This window comes from Marmota marmota, unplaced genomic scaffold (assembly GCF_001458135.2).
Source record: "Marmota marmota marmota unplaced genomic scaffold, marMar, whole genome shotgun sequence".
NCBI lineage: Eukaryota > Metazoa > Chordata > Mammalia > Rodentia > Sciuridae > Marmota > Marmota marmota.
In genome coordinates this window covers 485,705-498,812 of record NW_025999926.1, presented here as the reverse complement: position 1 = coordinate 498,812, position 13,108 = coordinate 485,705, and the positions used below count along the sequence as shown (strand labels likewise).

At 48.2% G+C, this 13,108-nt stretch overlaps 1 protein-coding gene across 1 annotated transcript in view; it reads right to left on the bottom strand.

Moving 5' to 3' along the window:
* The window catches only part of Ror2 (receptor tyrosine kinase like orphan receptor 2), a 51,005-nt gene extending 42,803 nt beyond the window's left edge, over window positions 1-8,202 (bottom strand). The window contains exons 1-2 of the mRNA XM_015503979.2: window positions 8,199-8,202; window positions 8,015-8,116 (exon numbers count right to left, since the gene is read on the bottom strand). Of these exons, the coding sequence (XP_015359465.2) occupies window positions 8,015-8,116; window positions 8,199-8,202 (106 nt within the window). The remainder of the gene's footprint in view (window positions 1-8,014; window positions 8,117-8,198) is intronic.
* Between the last annotated feature and the right edge of the window lie 4,906 nt (window positions 8,203-13,108).

Here is a 13,108-nt window from a genome sequence, read left to right as displayed (position 1 = left end):
CAGCAGCGAAAAAGCCAACTAGAGCCACAACCTGCCATCCAAATGTTCACAAAGTGGTCAAATTACCTAGGCGTTTGAGGATTCGCTTATTCACCAGGCTACAGTGACTGGTCTGGGAAGGGGATTTAAAAAAAATAAATAAATAAACCTATGTGCGAGGGGTCGTGAGGTCATAGGGCTTTGATTGGTGGGGAAACAAAACAGACAGATTTCCTGGACGGCCAACTGAAAAGGGGAGCCTGAGAGCGGAAGGAAGGGTATAAAGCTGCTTCTCCCAGGGGAAAGATTCATAGGTCAATAAATCAATCCGAGGCGGGGAGCCGCTGGTCTCCTCAGCTCAGGCCTCCCGCTGAGCTGTCCAGGCCTGCACAGACCCAGCTGCAGAACTCGAGCATCAGAGAAACGGAGGAAAAGGGGAGGGGGGACAGAGAGCACAGGGGCCCAAGAGATGAAGTAAAGTGCATGACATTCGTACCTTGGGGAGAGGCATTGCAAGAGGGAGACAGCGGCCAGCTGTCCTGATGCCCCCCAGCTGAGGGCAAGTTGACAGAACACTTCTCCTGGAAGGCTGACAGGCTGACAGAGGAAATGAGAAGAAATAAAAAGAACCCCTGCAGAGACGGTGAGAAGCCACAGTGGGCCTCTGCGTACCTCAGGGTACCCGCAGGTGCGTGTGCCCCGCCCACAGTCTGCCCCAAACCACCCCAGTGCGTGCTCTAGCATCTCCTATTTGCCAGTTGAAATTTTCTTCAACACCATTTAGTTTTGTCCAGATCCCAGACAGCCCAAAGGTCCTTGCAAATTCATAGCTAAATGAGGAATAATTGTCTCCAGGGTGCACCACGGGGTCTCCCTACCTGGCCCTCATCCTCCCAAGGGCTGCAGGCTCAGAACCTGGAAACCTTGGTCCCAAGGGAGTTAGAAAACCTTTCAGGAAAAGGTTTGCTTGGGTTGTGTGGCCGTGGGTGTCCTAAGGGCACACAATCCTGGACCCAGCAAGGACTTGAGATCTGGCCGGGGAGGCCTCACTTCCACTTATGCCATGGGCTGGAAGGTCATTCCCTCCCCGGGTCAGCCAGGGGTTTCAGCTCTTTGTCCACAGACATAGAATGTCCCCCGCCATCCCCAAAGGAGGGTGATGCGGGCATGGGTTCTGCTCAGTGCAAGCCCACAGATGCCCTGGGGAAGTGACTTTGGGGTCCACAGCCTGGGCAGCTGGTGGCAGCAGGCCCTGCTCGAGACTTCCTGCAGGACCTGAGACGGTGGAACCTCAGATGAGGAGTCCTGAGAGGCTCCCCTGGGTCTGCCAGCCCACTGTTTGATTCAAGGAAGCTCTAAGATTGTTATTTAAAGCTGCTGGCTTTCCCGATTTGGCAGGGGGCGGAGGGAGGATGAAAAACAAACAAACAAACAAACAAAAACTGTCAGGGTTGTTTCCTTGAACCTCAGGAGCAAGGCACACCGTCATACTGTTCTGGAGGCTTCTCTTTCAGAGACCTCTTCCCTGGTCAAGATAGAGGAGCCCCTGGGGCTGGACCACCCTAACGTGAACCCGGAGCCATCCCCTCTGGGCCCACCTGAACATCTCCCTCCCCAGGACCCGTCAGTATGTCTGCACCTCCTCCAGAGCTGCCCAGGCACACAGGGCACAGGGAACACCTGTGCTACACGAGGGCTGAAGCCAGTCTCCTGCGGGGCCTCCTCAGGGAGCAGGGCTTCATGGTCACCTGTGGCCCCTACCTGTCGTGAGCACAGGTCCTTGGAGCAGGACCCACCGAGACAGAAGCCCTGGGCCACCTCCCCCACTGACTCTGCCTGTGTCCGCCACCTCCTGCCTGGAGCACCCCGAACGTGGGCTAGCCTGGGACTCCACGGGGTCCTTTCTGGACTCTGCCCCTATGTCCTCTGCCCTCCCGAGCATGTCATCTAGGCTAGTCACCACCCGACCCAGCCTGACCCACCTTCCTGTAGCACCTCCGAGAGCTGAGGTCCTCCTGGGGTTCACGTGTTTGCCTTGGTCTCCTGTCCCCTGTCTCCTCACCATCTTGTGCCTCCTCACCATCTACTCATTGTCCCTGCCTACTTAGGGGTGACACAAAGTGAGCCCGAGGGTGCAGAGACTGCACCGCCTAATACTGAGATGTTTACACTGTTGGGGCTCAGGACGTACCATCCTAAAATATGTTGGGAACCAGAATAGGCCATCCCAAAATATTTTTGTTTCTTTGGCATATTTTGAGCTGGTTATTCAAAGATACTGCAGATCTAGGAGTAACCCTGAAAAGCTGTCTTTTAAAAAAAGAAAGAAATGTAGATCTATAAAGGAAATGTACACTAATCAAGTACAGCCCTCTACTGCATAGACATCCTGTCGACGACAGACCAGATGGTTCCATGAGGTTACATTGGTGACACTGCAGCCGTCTTAGCTTGTGTAAGGACTCTATGATGTTTGCACAATGACAGGACTGAGTGCCTAATGCTGTGGTGTGATTCTTGGACAAAACACATCTGTACCAAAGACAACCCATTATCAGAGTAGGAAAGGGACCACAGAACGTGTGGTGCTTTGGTGTGCCAATCATGTTGACCTGAAGGCATTCAGGACATCAGTCACAGGCAAAGGCTTTCTCTGAGCTCCCTTATCTGTGAGGATGGTCCTCCAAAGGAGTCTCTTCCCCTGGGATTTTAACCAGGGAAGACCAACACAGCACAGGAGAGATGGCTGGAGGTGGACCCACAGATGGACGCCCAGACAGACACTCGCCTGTTCTTTCCCCAAGTTCATTTACTCTCCCCAAAACTGCCTGTGCCTTTCTCCTCTCTCCCCTGTGAAGAGGGCACATAAGCTCCTAGATCTCACTGGGATTTAGAGCATCCACTTTGCTTTTCTGTGATGTCCCTGTGGATGTAATACTCTTTTCTGTTGTATGACTTATGCAGTTTAGTGTGTCCCAAAGAACCTAAGAGGGTGGAGGTGTTACTGAGGATACACCTAAGTAAACCTGCTAGCTTTGCTTGCGCTTAGTTGACTTAAAACTCCCTAATCCTGGAGATCACACAGCCGGACGATTGTTATTAGTCTCTCACTAGCCTTTTGTGTAGATACCAGCTCTGACGTGTGAGCGACTGTGATAATGGCCCCCAGATTATGTTCCAGGGACCAGAAGGCAGCCTATTCTGAAAACACTGACTCCTCACCCAGGCCTGACACACAAACTATGGGAGAAGGGACAAGATGAGAGCGCTTGGCATCCATCTTCATGTTATACCTCTCTCCTTTGTTCCATTTTAACCGCTGGGTCAGATTTTATACTCAGCTCTTGTTGTAGACATGCTGATCATTTGAAAAATGTTTTGTCCAAAACTATAACATACAGTTAATCTGACCTAGACTTGCCTAGTCTCTCTCTGTCCTTCAAGGGTAAAGACACGACTGGGTGCGGTGGGGCACGCCTGTAATCCTAGCAACCTGGGAGGCTGAGGCAGGAGGATTGTGAGTTCAAAGCCAGCCTCAGCAACTTAGAGAGGCTGTAAGCAACTCAGCCAGACCCTGTCTCTAAATAAAATACAAAAAAGGGTTAGGGATGTGGCTCAGTGGTCGAGTGCCCCTGGTTCAATCCCTGGTACCAAAAAATAAATAAGGATAAAGACACATAACCAGAAACACCGAGCCATGAAAGGGGTAAAAAGAGGTGAAACCAGAGATCCTGGAAGATCTCCAGCTATTCCCAGAAAAGAACTGAATCTCTTCCCCTTGATTAGCCTATCCCTCTTCCTCCTTATTCCTGGCCTATACCTTTAACCCCCCAACCTCCTGGAGTGGAGAAGACATTGGTCTTTCTGTGGGATGAACTTCCAGACCTGGCTTCATTCGTCGATGAAGCCATTTTCTCCTCTACTCCAGGGATTCCCAGGGCCGGGCACTTGGTGGCTTTCAGTCAACACTTGCTGAATAGATAAAGACTCGTTTCGGGAGGCACACCCTCCTGGAAGTCCCCCATGTCCACCTGGGTACCCCCACCCCCATAATACACAGACGATCCCCGAGTCCCTGTTCATTTCTACAGCACTTGTTCTTCCCGACACTGTAGCTCTGTGTGTTCTGACTCTGCTTAATTTGCTCCCTTTGCAGGGAGATTATTAAGAAATACCAGGGCAGTACGGCAGAGGACGGCCGTGCCATGGCCCTGACTGCACCATGGTCCCCTGTTCATCCTTATTAGCACTCAAGTCCCCCTTTGGGGTCTCTGGTAAATTTCAGCCTTACCTGTATTTAATGGTGTCAAAATGAAAAAAAAAAATCGGGGGATCAGGTACCTCCATCTGGGGTGGATGTACCTACGTCCATCCAGCAGGAGAGGAACACTCCTCAGTATCCTTTCTTCTGGGTTGCCTGCTGGGGGTCATGCCAAGGGCTGCCTCAGACTCACATGAGATGAATGGGCACCTCTTAGGCTCTGGTCTGGGTGCTCTGACATGCCCTGTTCCAGGCAGCCCCTCTCCTTTCTAGGGGACAACCAGCCCACGGACAGCATTGGGGACTAACATTACTCCTGCCCGTTTCGTAGATTAAAAACTAGAGCTTCGAAAGTTTCAGTGATTGGCCAGGGTGGGGCTCAGCTGGGCCCAGCAGCCCAGACTCCTAGCTAGATGCCGCATCCAAGTTCCCAATCACAGAGTCAACAGACGTCATGTGAATCTGTTTGCAATTAGGATCCTATTTTCATTTTCTACCTGGTTTGCCTTAGGAAGACTTCACTCTATGCTAAATCTAAGAAACCACCACAATACATGCATGTGCAAAGACACACACACACACACACACACACACACAAGCGCACACGCTCCAAGAGTTCCAGAATAAACCTGAAACACCCAGCGTATTTGCTCATCAGTCCTCACGTCCTACATGAATCGGGAAACTGACGCTTAGTAAACAGAGGGCAACAAGCTTTATCTCCATGGCAACCCTGTACACCTCGGCTGACTGCTTTTCTGGCTCTTGCCAAGGAATCCTTGTTCAGCATGTCACCACCACCTGTAACCACCAGCAGGGGCAGCCTGGTAAGCACAAGTGAAGCACGGGTTTCCCTACCCTGTTATTTAGAATCCACTTGGGATCACCTATAATTGCAACCTGTGCTCACGCGGGGAATGTCAGGAACTCCCCTTGGTCTCAGCATGGACATGACTGGCTCTCCGAAGACAGGCGACACAATGCACTGTGTGTACTTTGGCTGAGCCAGAACACAGGAGGCCACGCGATGGGCAAGACCAGCTCCACACCACCCTGTGGTGTTCTGGAATTATCCACTTCCCACAGACATTCCAAAGTCCTGGTTTTACAGAACACGGGCTGCATTACACATGAATTTAAAATACAGCCTTGGAACACAAGGGCAAATAGTTTCTAGGCTAAAGGTAGTTTTTTGTAGGTAGTATAATAATCATAAATTGTGCCTATGTAAGTAGGCATACTGCATGTCTTACAAGATTCCTATCCAACACTCACGCACACGTCAGCCCAGGACTGGAGACCTGAAGCTGGCTTTAGTCCTGACAACGACAAGACTTTGGCGTACGGAGACCTACAGGGAACTTTTCACCTGTAATCACAGCATCCTTACTGGTCATTTTCTCTTCTATACAATGTTTTTTTTTTTTTTTTTGCTCCAGGATCTTCCCCCACCCATCACCTCAGTCCCTCTCTTGCCTTCTTCAGCCCGAACTACCTACCAGCTACCATCATCCCCTGGCACCTCCAGGGGACTGGTTCCAGGATGCCCCCTTGGATACCGGAATCCATGTCGCTCAAGTCTCTCGTACCAAATGGCCTAGTATTTGCATCAAAACTATGGACAGCCTTCCACGTACTTTAAATCACCTCTAGGTCATTTCTAATACAATGTAAGTGCTATGTTAATAACTGTCATCCTGTATTGTTTACAGTATGACAAGGGGGGAAAGTCTGTCCAGTTCAGTATGGATGCAACTTTTTGTTTTTGAGGGGGTCAGGTACTGGGGATTGAACTCAGGGGCACTTGAGCACTGAGCCACATCCCCAGCAATATTTATTTTGTATTTTATTTACAGACAGGGTCTCATTGAGTGCCTTAGCGCCTTGCTGTTGCAGAGGCTGGCTTTGAACTTGCAATCCTCCTGCCTCAGCCTCCTGAGCCATGCGATTACAGCATGTGCCACTGCACCTGGCCAGATGCAACTTTTAAAAAATATCTTTGGTCCGTAGTTGGTTGAATCTACAAATGCAGAGCCTGCAGATAGCAGGGGCTGACTGCGTATGCTACATGCTGAATACTGGCAGGATGCATCTGCACGTGATCACTTTTTACAGCTAACTCTCAGGCCATACTTGCTGGGGCCAACATAAAGCTGTCGTGTCACCAGCAGAAACTGGTCTGCAGATCATTTTCACCTGCCTGTGGTTTACATATGCATCATAAAGGATAACGAAAGAAATGGCTAATCTTGTATGTTCAGCTATTCTTACTTTAAATAGCTGCTTTAAGCCGTATGGGCAAGCAGTGACATTCCCCGAGGCTCTCTGAGCAAAAAAGTACGAGATGTGATTCTGCAATCTGTATACGGGGTAATCATAATCCACTTGAATCAAATGTATGAAATATGATGTGTCAAGAGCTTTGTAATGTTTTGAAATAATAATAATAATAATAATAATAATAATGAAACAAAACACATACACAACTGATCTTATGCAGACAATATGCCCTGGGGAGCAATTGGAGAGCAACAGTGAGGTGCTATGTTTTGGGGGGGTGTCCCCCCTCCAAATTTCACGAATTGACAAGTTAATTCCCAAATTCATATGGGGGTGGTATTTGGAGGTGCACCCTTTGGGAGGTAGGTATAGTCGTTATTGCTCCAACTCCCAGAAGACCACAGCCTTGGTGGGCTCTCAGGCCTCTCAGAGACGAACAGGTCCCTGAAGCAAAACGGGAGCTTCTTAAGGTGCAGGGGGCTGAGAAACTGCTCGGCACTGCCCCAAAGATAACACAGAAACAGTGCAGCTCTTCTGACGCTGTCACACAGAATTCTTATGTGCCTTCAGTCTCCAAAGGTGCTGCCCTAGGCTCCACCGCAGTGGTACTTGCAGGTGGGTCTTGGGGAGGTGGTCAGGTTCAGGTAAGGTCATGAGGGTGGGTCCCCATGATGGCGTTAGTGTCCTTATAAGAAGAGAAATCAGAGGAAACTTTCTCTCTGTCCGCCATGTGAGGACACAGTGAGAAGGCTCCCTCCGCAAGACAGGAAGGGGGCCCTCACCCAGAACCAACCAGGAGAATACCCGATGGTAAGACTTCTAGGCTTTAGCAGAGTGGGGAAATCAGTGTGGGGTTCTGCCACCACGGAAGGCCCAGATGACTGAGATGACCTGAGAATACGCGGCCCCAGGGTAGGAGTTAGAAGAGGCATCACCTCCTCAGATGACTGGCCCGCCTCTGTCCAACTTGGCCTGTTTTGTCCGCTCAGCTCTACACACCGACAAGGACTTCGAGGCGTGTCAGGGGAGCATGGTGTCACCAGCAAACCTCTGAGAGAGTGTGAGCAACAAGGGACGCATGACCCACCAGGACAACAGTGTCGAAGAGGGCCACCCACCTCTGGACGGTTTCACTGAGAAAAATTAATGCAGAGGGCAGATGCATTTCAGTAGGCTGGTTGGTGGCCAAGACAAGAGACCAGCTCCCAAGGCTCTACTCCAGTCCCTCAAGGTCCCCAGGGCCTCTGACTCCACAGCTGACCACCGTCTGCCCACACTTTCCTTCCTTCCTCTGTTCCCTCCCACCTTTGGGCTTCAGAGCCCAATACTGTACATAACCCCGGAATCAGGGTGGGCATTCCATGTGCCAGCCAACAGGGGGCAGCACTGGGCCAGGACACACACCAGCAGAGCTTGAGTAGAAAGGGCAGATCAACTGCCCTCCATATGATATTCTGGGAAACCTGAAAGAGCACCTCCCCCTCCCAAGCTTACCTTTCAGAGTAGGAATAGGGCTGTCTGGTCCGTCAAGTTGTCCCAAAGGGTCATTCGGATCTGGAACCTCCACTTCTCCTGGGAAAGCCAACAGAGAGGTTCCTTAAACACACGTCCCCTTCAGGAGGCCTTAAGGCGTTTCTCAGGCAAAGACAAAGAAAAGTATTCAAGCAAAACCGCCCACCCATGGTTTGCAGAAAATGTGGAGGGATCAGACGTTATGCTAAATTCTATGGGGCTTTCACAGAACCAGATTTGATACAGTAGTAAAAGGGATTTCTAAACTAATCCCAAGAACAGCACAAGCAGTATGAACCCCTCGGTGTGGCCTAGAGAGAGGGGAGAGGGAGAAAGAACCGAAGAAATTAAAGTACTGGCTGGCAAACAAAACACTTGTGTAGCCAGATTCAGCAGCCCTCCAGATGGCGTTTCCTGGTAATCACGGGATAAATTCAGAATTGGAGACTTTCTGAAGAGACTCATTCCCCTCCCCTACCCCAGACCCACCAGAAGTAGCCCAGCAAGGACGGATTCCACAACTGTCAATGACAATCTAACCCCAACTGCCCACTCCACAGAGACCAACCACCCCAGATGCACCCAAACCCAGGGACAAGTACAGATTCAGTTTGCTCCAGATTGAACACTTAGCTTCAAACACACACAGTGAGGTGCCCACAATCCCAGAGTCCTGGGAGAAGGGTGGGCAGGTGTGGCTGATGCCCCAGGAAGCTGCCACATGCTCTCTTCTCCCCATCCCACCTGCCCCGTGCCACTCACATTTACTTTCAGGCTCTACCCAGTACCTTGGCCTTGACAGGGTCCCACTGGTTGGGGGGGGGGGTAGAAAGGTTAAAGTCAGGGGTAACTTGGCCACACCCAGGATGGGCCTGGGTTTATGCTCTGAAAAGCCCATCCGAGAACAGCAGTCACACGTAATGATTGTTGTCTTGAAAGTGAAGAGGACCCTCACCCATGCTATGGCAGGGATGACCCTTTAGAACAACACTGGGCACTGAAGGACAGGTAGTGTGCCATTCCATGGCCATGAGGTCTCCAGAGCAGTCAAATCCACAAAGACGGAGAGCAAAGAACGGTGGCTACCAGGGGCTGGCCAACAGGAATGGGGATCTGTTTAATGGGGACAGAGTTTCATTCGGGGAAGAGGAGTCATTCCTGAAGACAGGTGGTGGCGGTGGTGGCACAGCAACACGAATGTACTTAATGTCCTTAAGTTGTACCTTAAACATGGTTCACGCAGCAAATTTTTTGGCATGTGTTCTTATCACAATTTCTAAAAGTATATCAAAGAGAATTTTTTAATTCTATAACAGGTGATTCCATTTGGCTAATAAATGAGAGCCAATAACTAACAACTATCTGGGCATTTCGAGATGCCTCTGTAAGAGGAGGGTTTGTAGGAAGAGCTCGGGTATGACCATGAGGGCAGAGACAACCAGGAAGGCAAAACTTCAGACCGTCTGGCTAAATAAGGACCTCTAGACTAGTCCCTGAGTCCTCTCTGTGCATCTGGTCCCTGCCCCATGGGGCTCAAGAAAGTCCACGTCCAGATCTCAGCACCCTCCTCACCTGACGGGCAGGGCGGGATTCGGGACTTTTCACTCCTGGCACAAACATTCCTCTGGGGCGATCTTTAATAAAACATCCCTGACCCTATAAATCTTCCTCCAAACCATATACTTCTTCTAGGGCAATCACACCTCTTCCCCCCAATTAAAAGTTGCATACACTTAAATCCTACAACAGTTTGAGGAAACAGGTGCTGCATTCAGGGGGAAAGGGCTAGTGGTCCTGGTCATTAAGATCAAGACAGAAGTATAAGCTATTCGAGGCAGCCAACAAATTTCTGCTCAAGAAATAGGACTTGAGTTTAGATTTGAAGTTTCAAATTGGCATATTACACCTACTGGCACTCAGCACTGTTTAAATGTAGAAAGACCACATAAACTCAAACATACTTGCACTATATACACACAGGTCGAAAAGAGGCATCAAAAGCACTAACTGCTTAGAAATTGACAAATGGTGTGAGGCAGTCAAATAAATATAGGCCTCGACGAAAAATAAGCTCCAGTATCCCAAGTCCACTGTGGAACAGATTCCAGGCGCTTCTCGGTCAGCTTCTAATCTGGGAGCAGAGGCATATTCCCTGTGGACACTCCTTGTGGATGGGATGGAGGAGAATCAAATGCTGCTCTTATTCTTAGCAGGTGCAGTCCCTGCACACCCACGCAGTGCCACTGCTATCCATCCTGGGAGTCACTCGGAATACGTTCTGTTGCTTAGCACAAAGCTTTGGGGTCTGATTTTGTTTCTTGCAGCCTCCTGGGCCCACCCTAAGGCAAATTATTTTGGTAATTTGAGTAAAGGAGTGCATCATATTTGGAGTGACAGGTTACGTTCCAAGTTGATACCGGAGCCCCACCAGCTTTGGGACTTAGATACAAAAGGATGTACAGATCCAGTGTGATCCCCTCTGCAAGTCAACGTGTTTAACGTGTTCAGTGTATGAAATCACCAAGATCCTGAGAACAGACACCCTAGGTTCTAGCAAAACTGGGTTCTGTTGTTATTTGCTCCCTGAAAAATGAAGACACCATCTCACATCTTTAATATCAGAAGGGTGAGCACAGTACAAGAAGATATTTCCAGAAAGAAAAGAGAGACACATAACTTTTATTATAACACATTGTTGTAACTTCCTACTTTATTAGTAACTGTTATTTTCTTATTGTGCCTAATTTATAAACTAAGACTTTATCATAGGTTTGTACAAACAGGAAAAACTGAACTATCTGCCATTCCTAAAGGAAACCACTGGGGGTCTTGGAGAGGGTCTTCCTCACATGGGGGTGGAGAGGATGGTGGTTCTTTACCTCACAGGCCACTGGGCCTTCACCTGCTACAGGAACAGTCGTCACCTGGCTGACTGATGGCAAGTTCATGAAGCAAAGCCTGCACCCATCATAACTGGCTGGATATACCCTGAAGAGCTACAGAAAGACATGGATTCTCCCGTGGTGCCAGAGAACAGAATCTGAGAGCAGACTCGTCTGTCTTAACTCCTCAGGACTTCTTTATCCGTCTTCTGAAAAGGAGGACACTGCTCCAGGTGAATGACATGCCCTTCATTTCAATGACATGCTGATTAGTGACCACATATGTCAACCAAAACTGGCAGGTGTATGTACACAGCCTTCCCGACTTCCCCCTCTACTGGATATGCTGAAAAATCACACGAAGAGTGACATGGTAACTGGTGATGCATTAGCTCCTGCTGGTTTTCTGATGTCTAAAGAGAGGGAAACATTTAATACGAAACAAAAATATATGTGCGCCCAGTTATTATGAAGCGAGTATGCGGAATGTGTAGTTTTGTCCATGTTGAAAGCATCCATTACAGCCTTGAAGGAAAGACTGAGTGTAATGTGGTATCCAAGATGGGACAGAAAAGGGATATTAGGTTTTAAAAAAGGAAATATGAGTAGTATGGATTTTGGTCAAGAATAATTGATTAACGTTGTGTGACCAAGGTACCAGGCTAATGTAACATGTTCACAAGTGGGAAAACTGCACGTTCCATCTTCTTGTTCCAACCCATAACAGAGCTCACAGGTAAGAAACAGCCTGTCTCCAAAAACCTTACCTCCTAATGACACAGTCATTAGAAATGTCCCCAAAGCCAAGCATGAATGCCAACCAAATAAACAGAAAGGACCCAGATTAATTGGGATGGATACAGGCATTCAATGATTCACACAGCCTTCCAGAAAGGCTCAGAAATAAGATACTCTGGAGAATGTGGGTGTTTCTAGAGCCGAGTCCTATACTAATCGTCATTGGCAAGGCGATATCCGTTTTTCTTTTATTTGTTCTTTTTAGTTATACATGACAGTAGAGACTGTTTTGACATATTTGTAAAAAACATGGAGTATATCTTATTTTAATTAGGATCTCTGTCTTGTGGACATACAAGATGTGGAGATTCACTGTGGTGTATTCATACATGTGCATAGGAAAGTTATGACCCATTCCATCTTTCCTATTCCCTCCCTCATTCCCCTTTGTCTAATCCACTGAACTTCTAATGTCATTCCCCCACCCCTTATTGTGAGTTAGCTTCCACATATCAGAGAGACCTTTTGACCTGTGGCTTTTGTGACTGGCTTATTTCACTTAGCGTGATAGTCTCCAGAGCCATCCATTTACTGGCAAATGCCGTAAGGTCATTCTTCTTTATGGCTGAGAAACATTCTGTTGGGTGTATGTACATTTTGTTGATCCATTCATCTGACGAAGGGCACCTAGGTTGGTTCCATAGCTTAGCTATTGTGAATTGAGCTGCTACAAACATTGATGTGGCTGCATCACTGTAGTAGGCTGATTTTACATCCTTTGAGTATATACAGAGGAGTGGGATAACTGGGTTAAAGGGTGGTTCCATTCCTAGTTTTCTGAGGAATCTCCATACTGTTTTCCATAGTGGTTGCACCAATTTGCAGGCCCTCCAGCAACGCATGAGTGTACCCTTTCCCCCACGCCCTCACCAACATTCATTGTTCCTTGTATTCTTGATAATTGCCATTATGACTAGAGTGAGATGGAATCTCAGTGTAGTTTTAATTTGCATTTCTCTAATTGCTAGAGATAGTGAATATTTTTTCATGTATTTGTTGACCGTTCATATTTCTTCTTTTGAGAAGTATCTGTTTAGTTCCTTTGCCCATTTATTGATTGGGTTATTTGTCTTTTTGATGTTAAGCTTTTTGAGTTCTTTGAATACTTTGGAAATGAACACCTTATCTGAGATGCAGGTAGCAAAGATTTTCTCCCATTCTGTAGGCTCTCTTCATATTGTTGATTGCTTCCTTTGCTGTGAAGAAGCTTTTCAGTTTGATACTATCCCACTGATTGATTTTTTAAAATTTTACTTCTTGCACTTTGGGAGTCTTGTTGAGGAAGTCAGTTCCTAAGCTGACATGTTGGAGTGTTGGGCCTACATTTTCTTCTGGTAGGTGCAGGTGGTGAGATCAGTCCTTTTTTTTTTTTTTTTTTTTTGGGTGCTGGGGATGA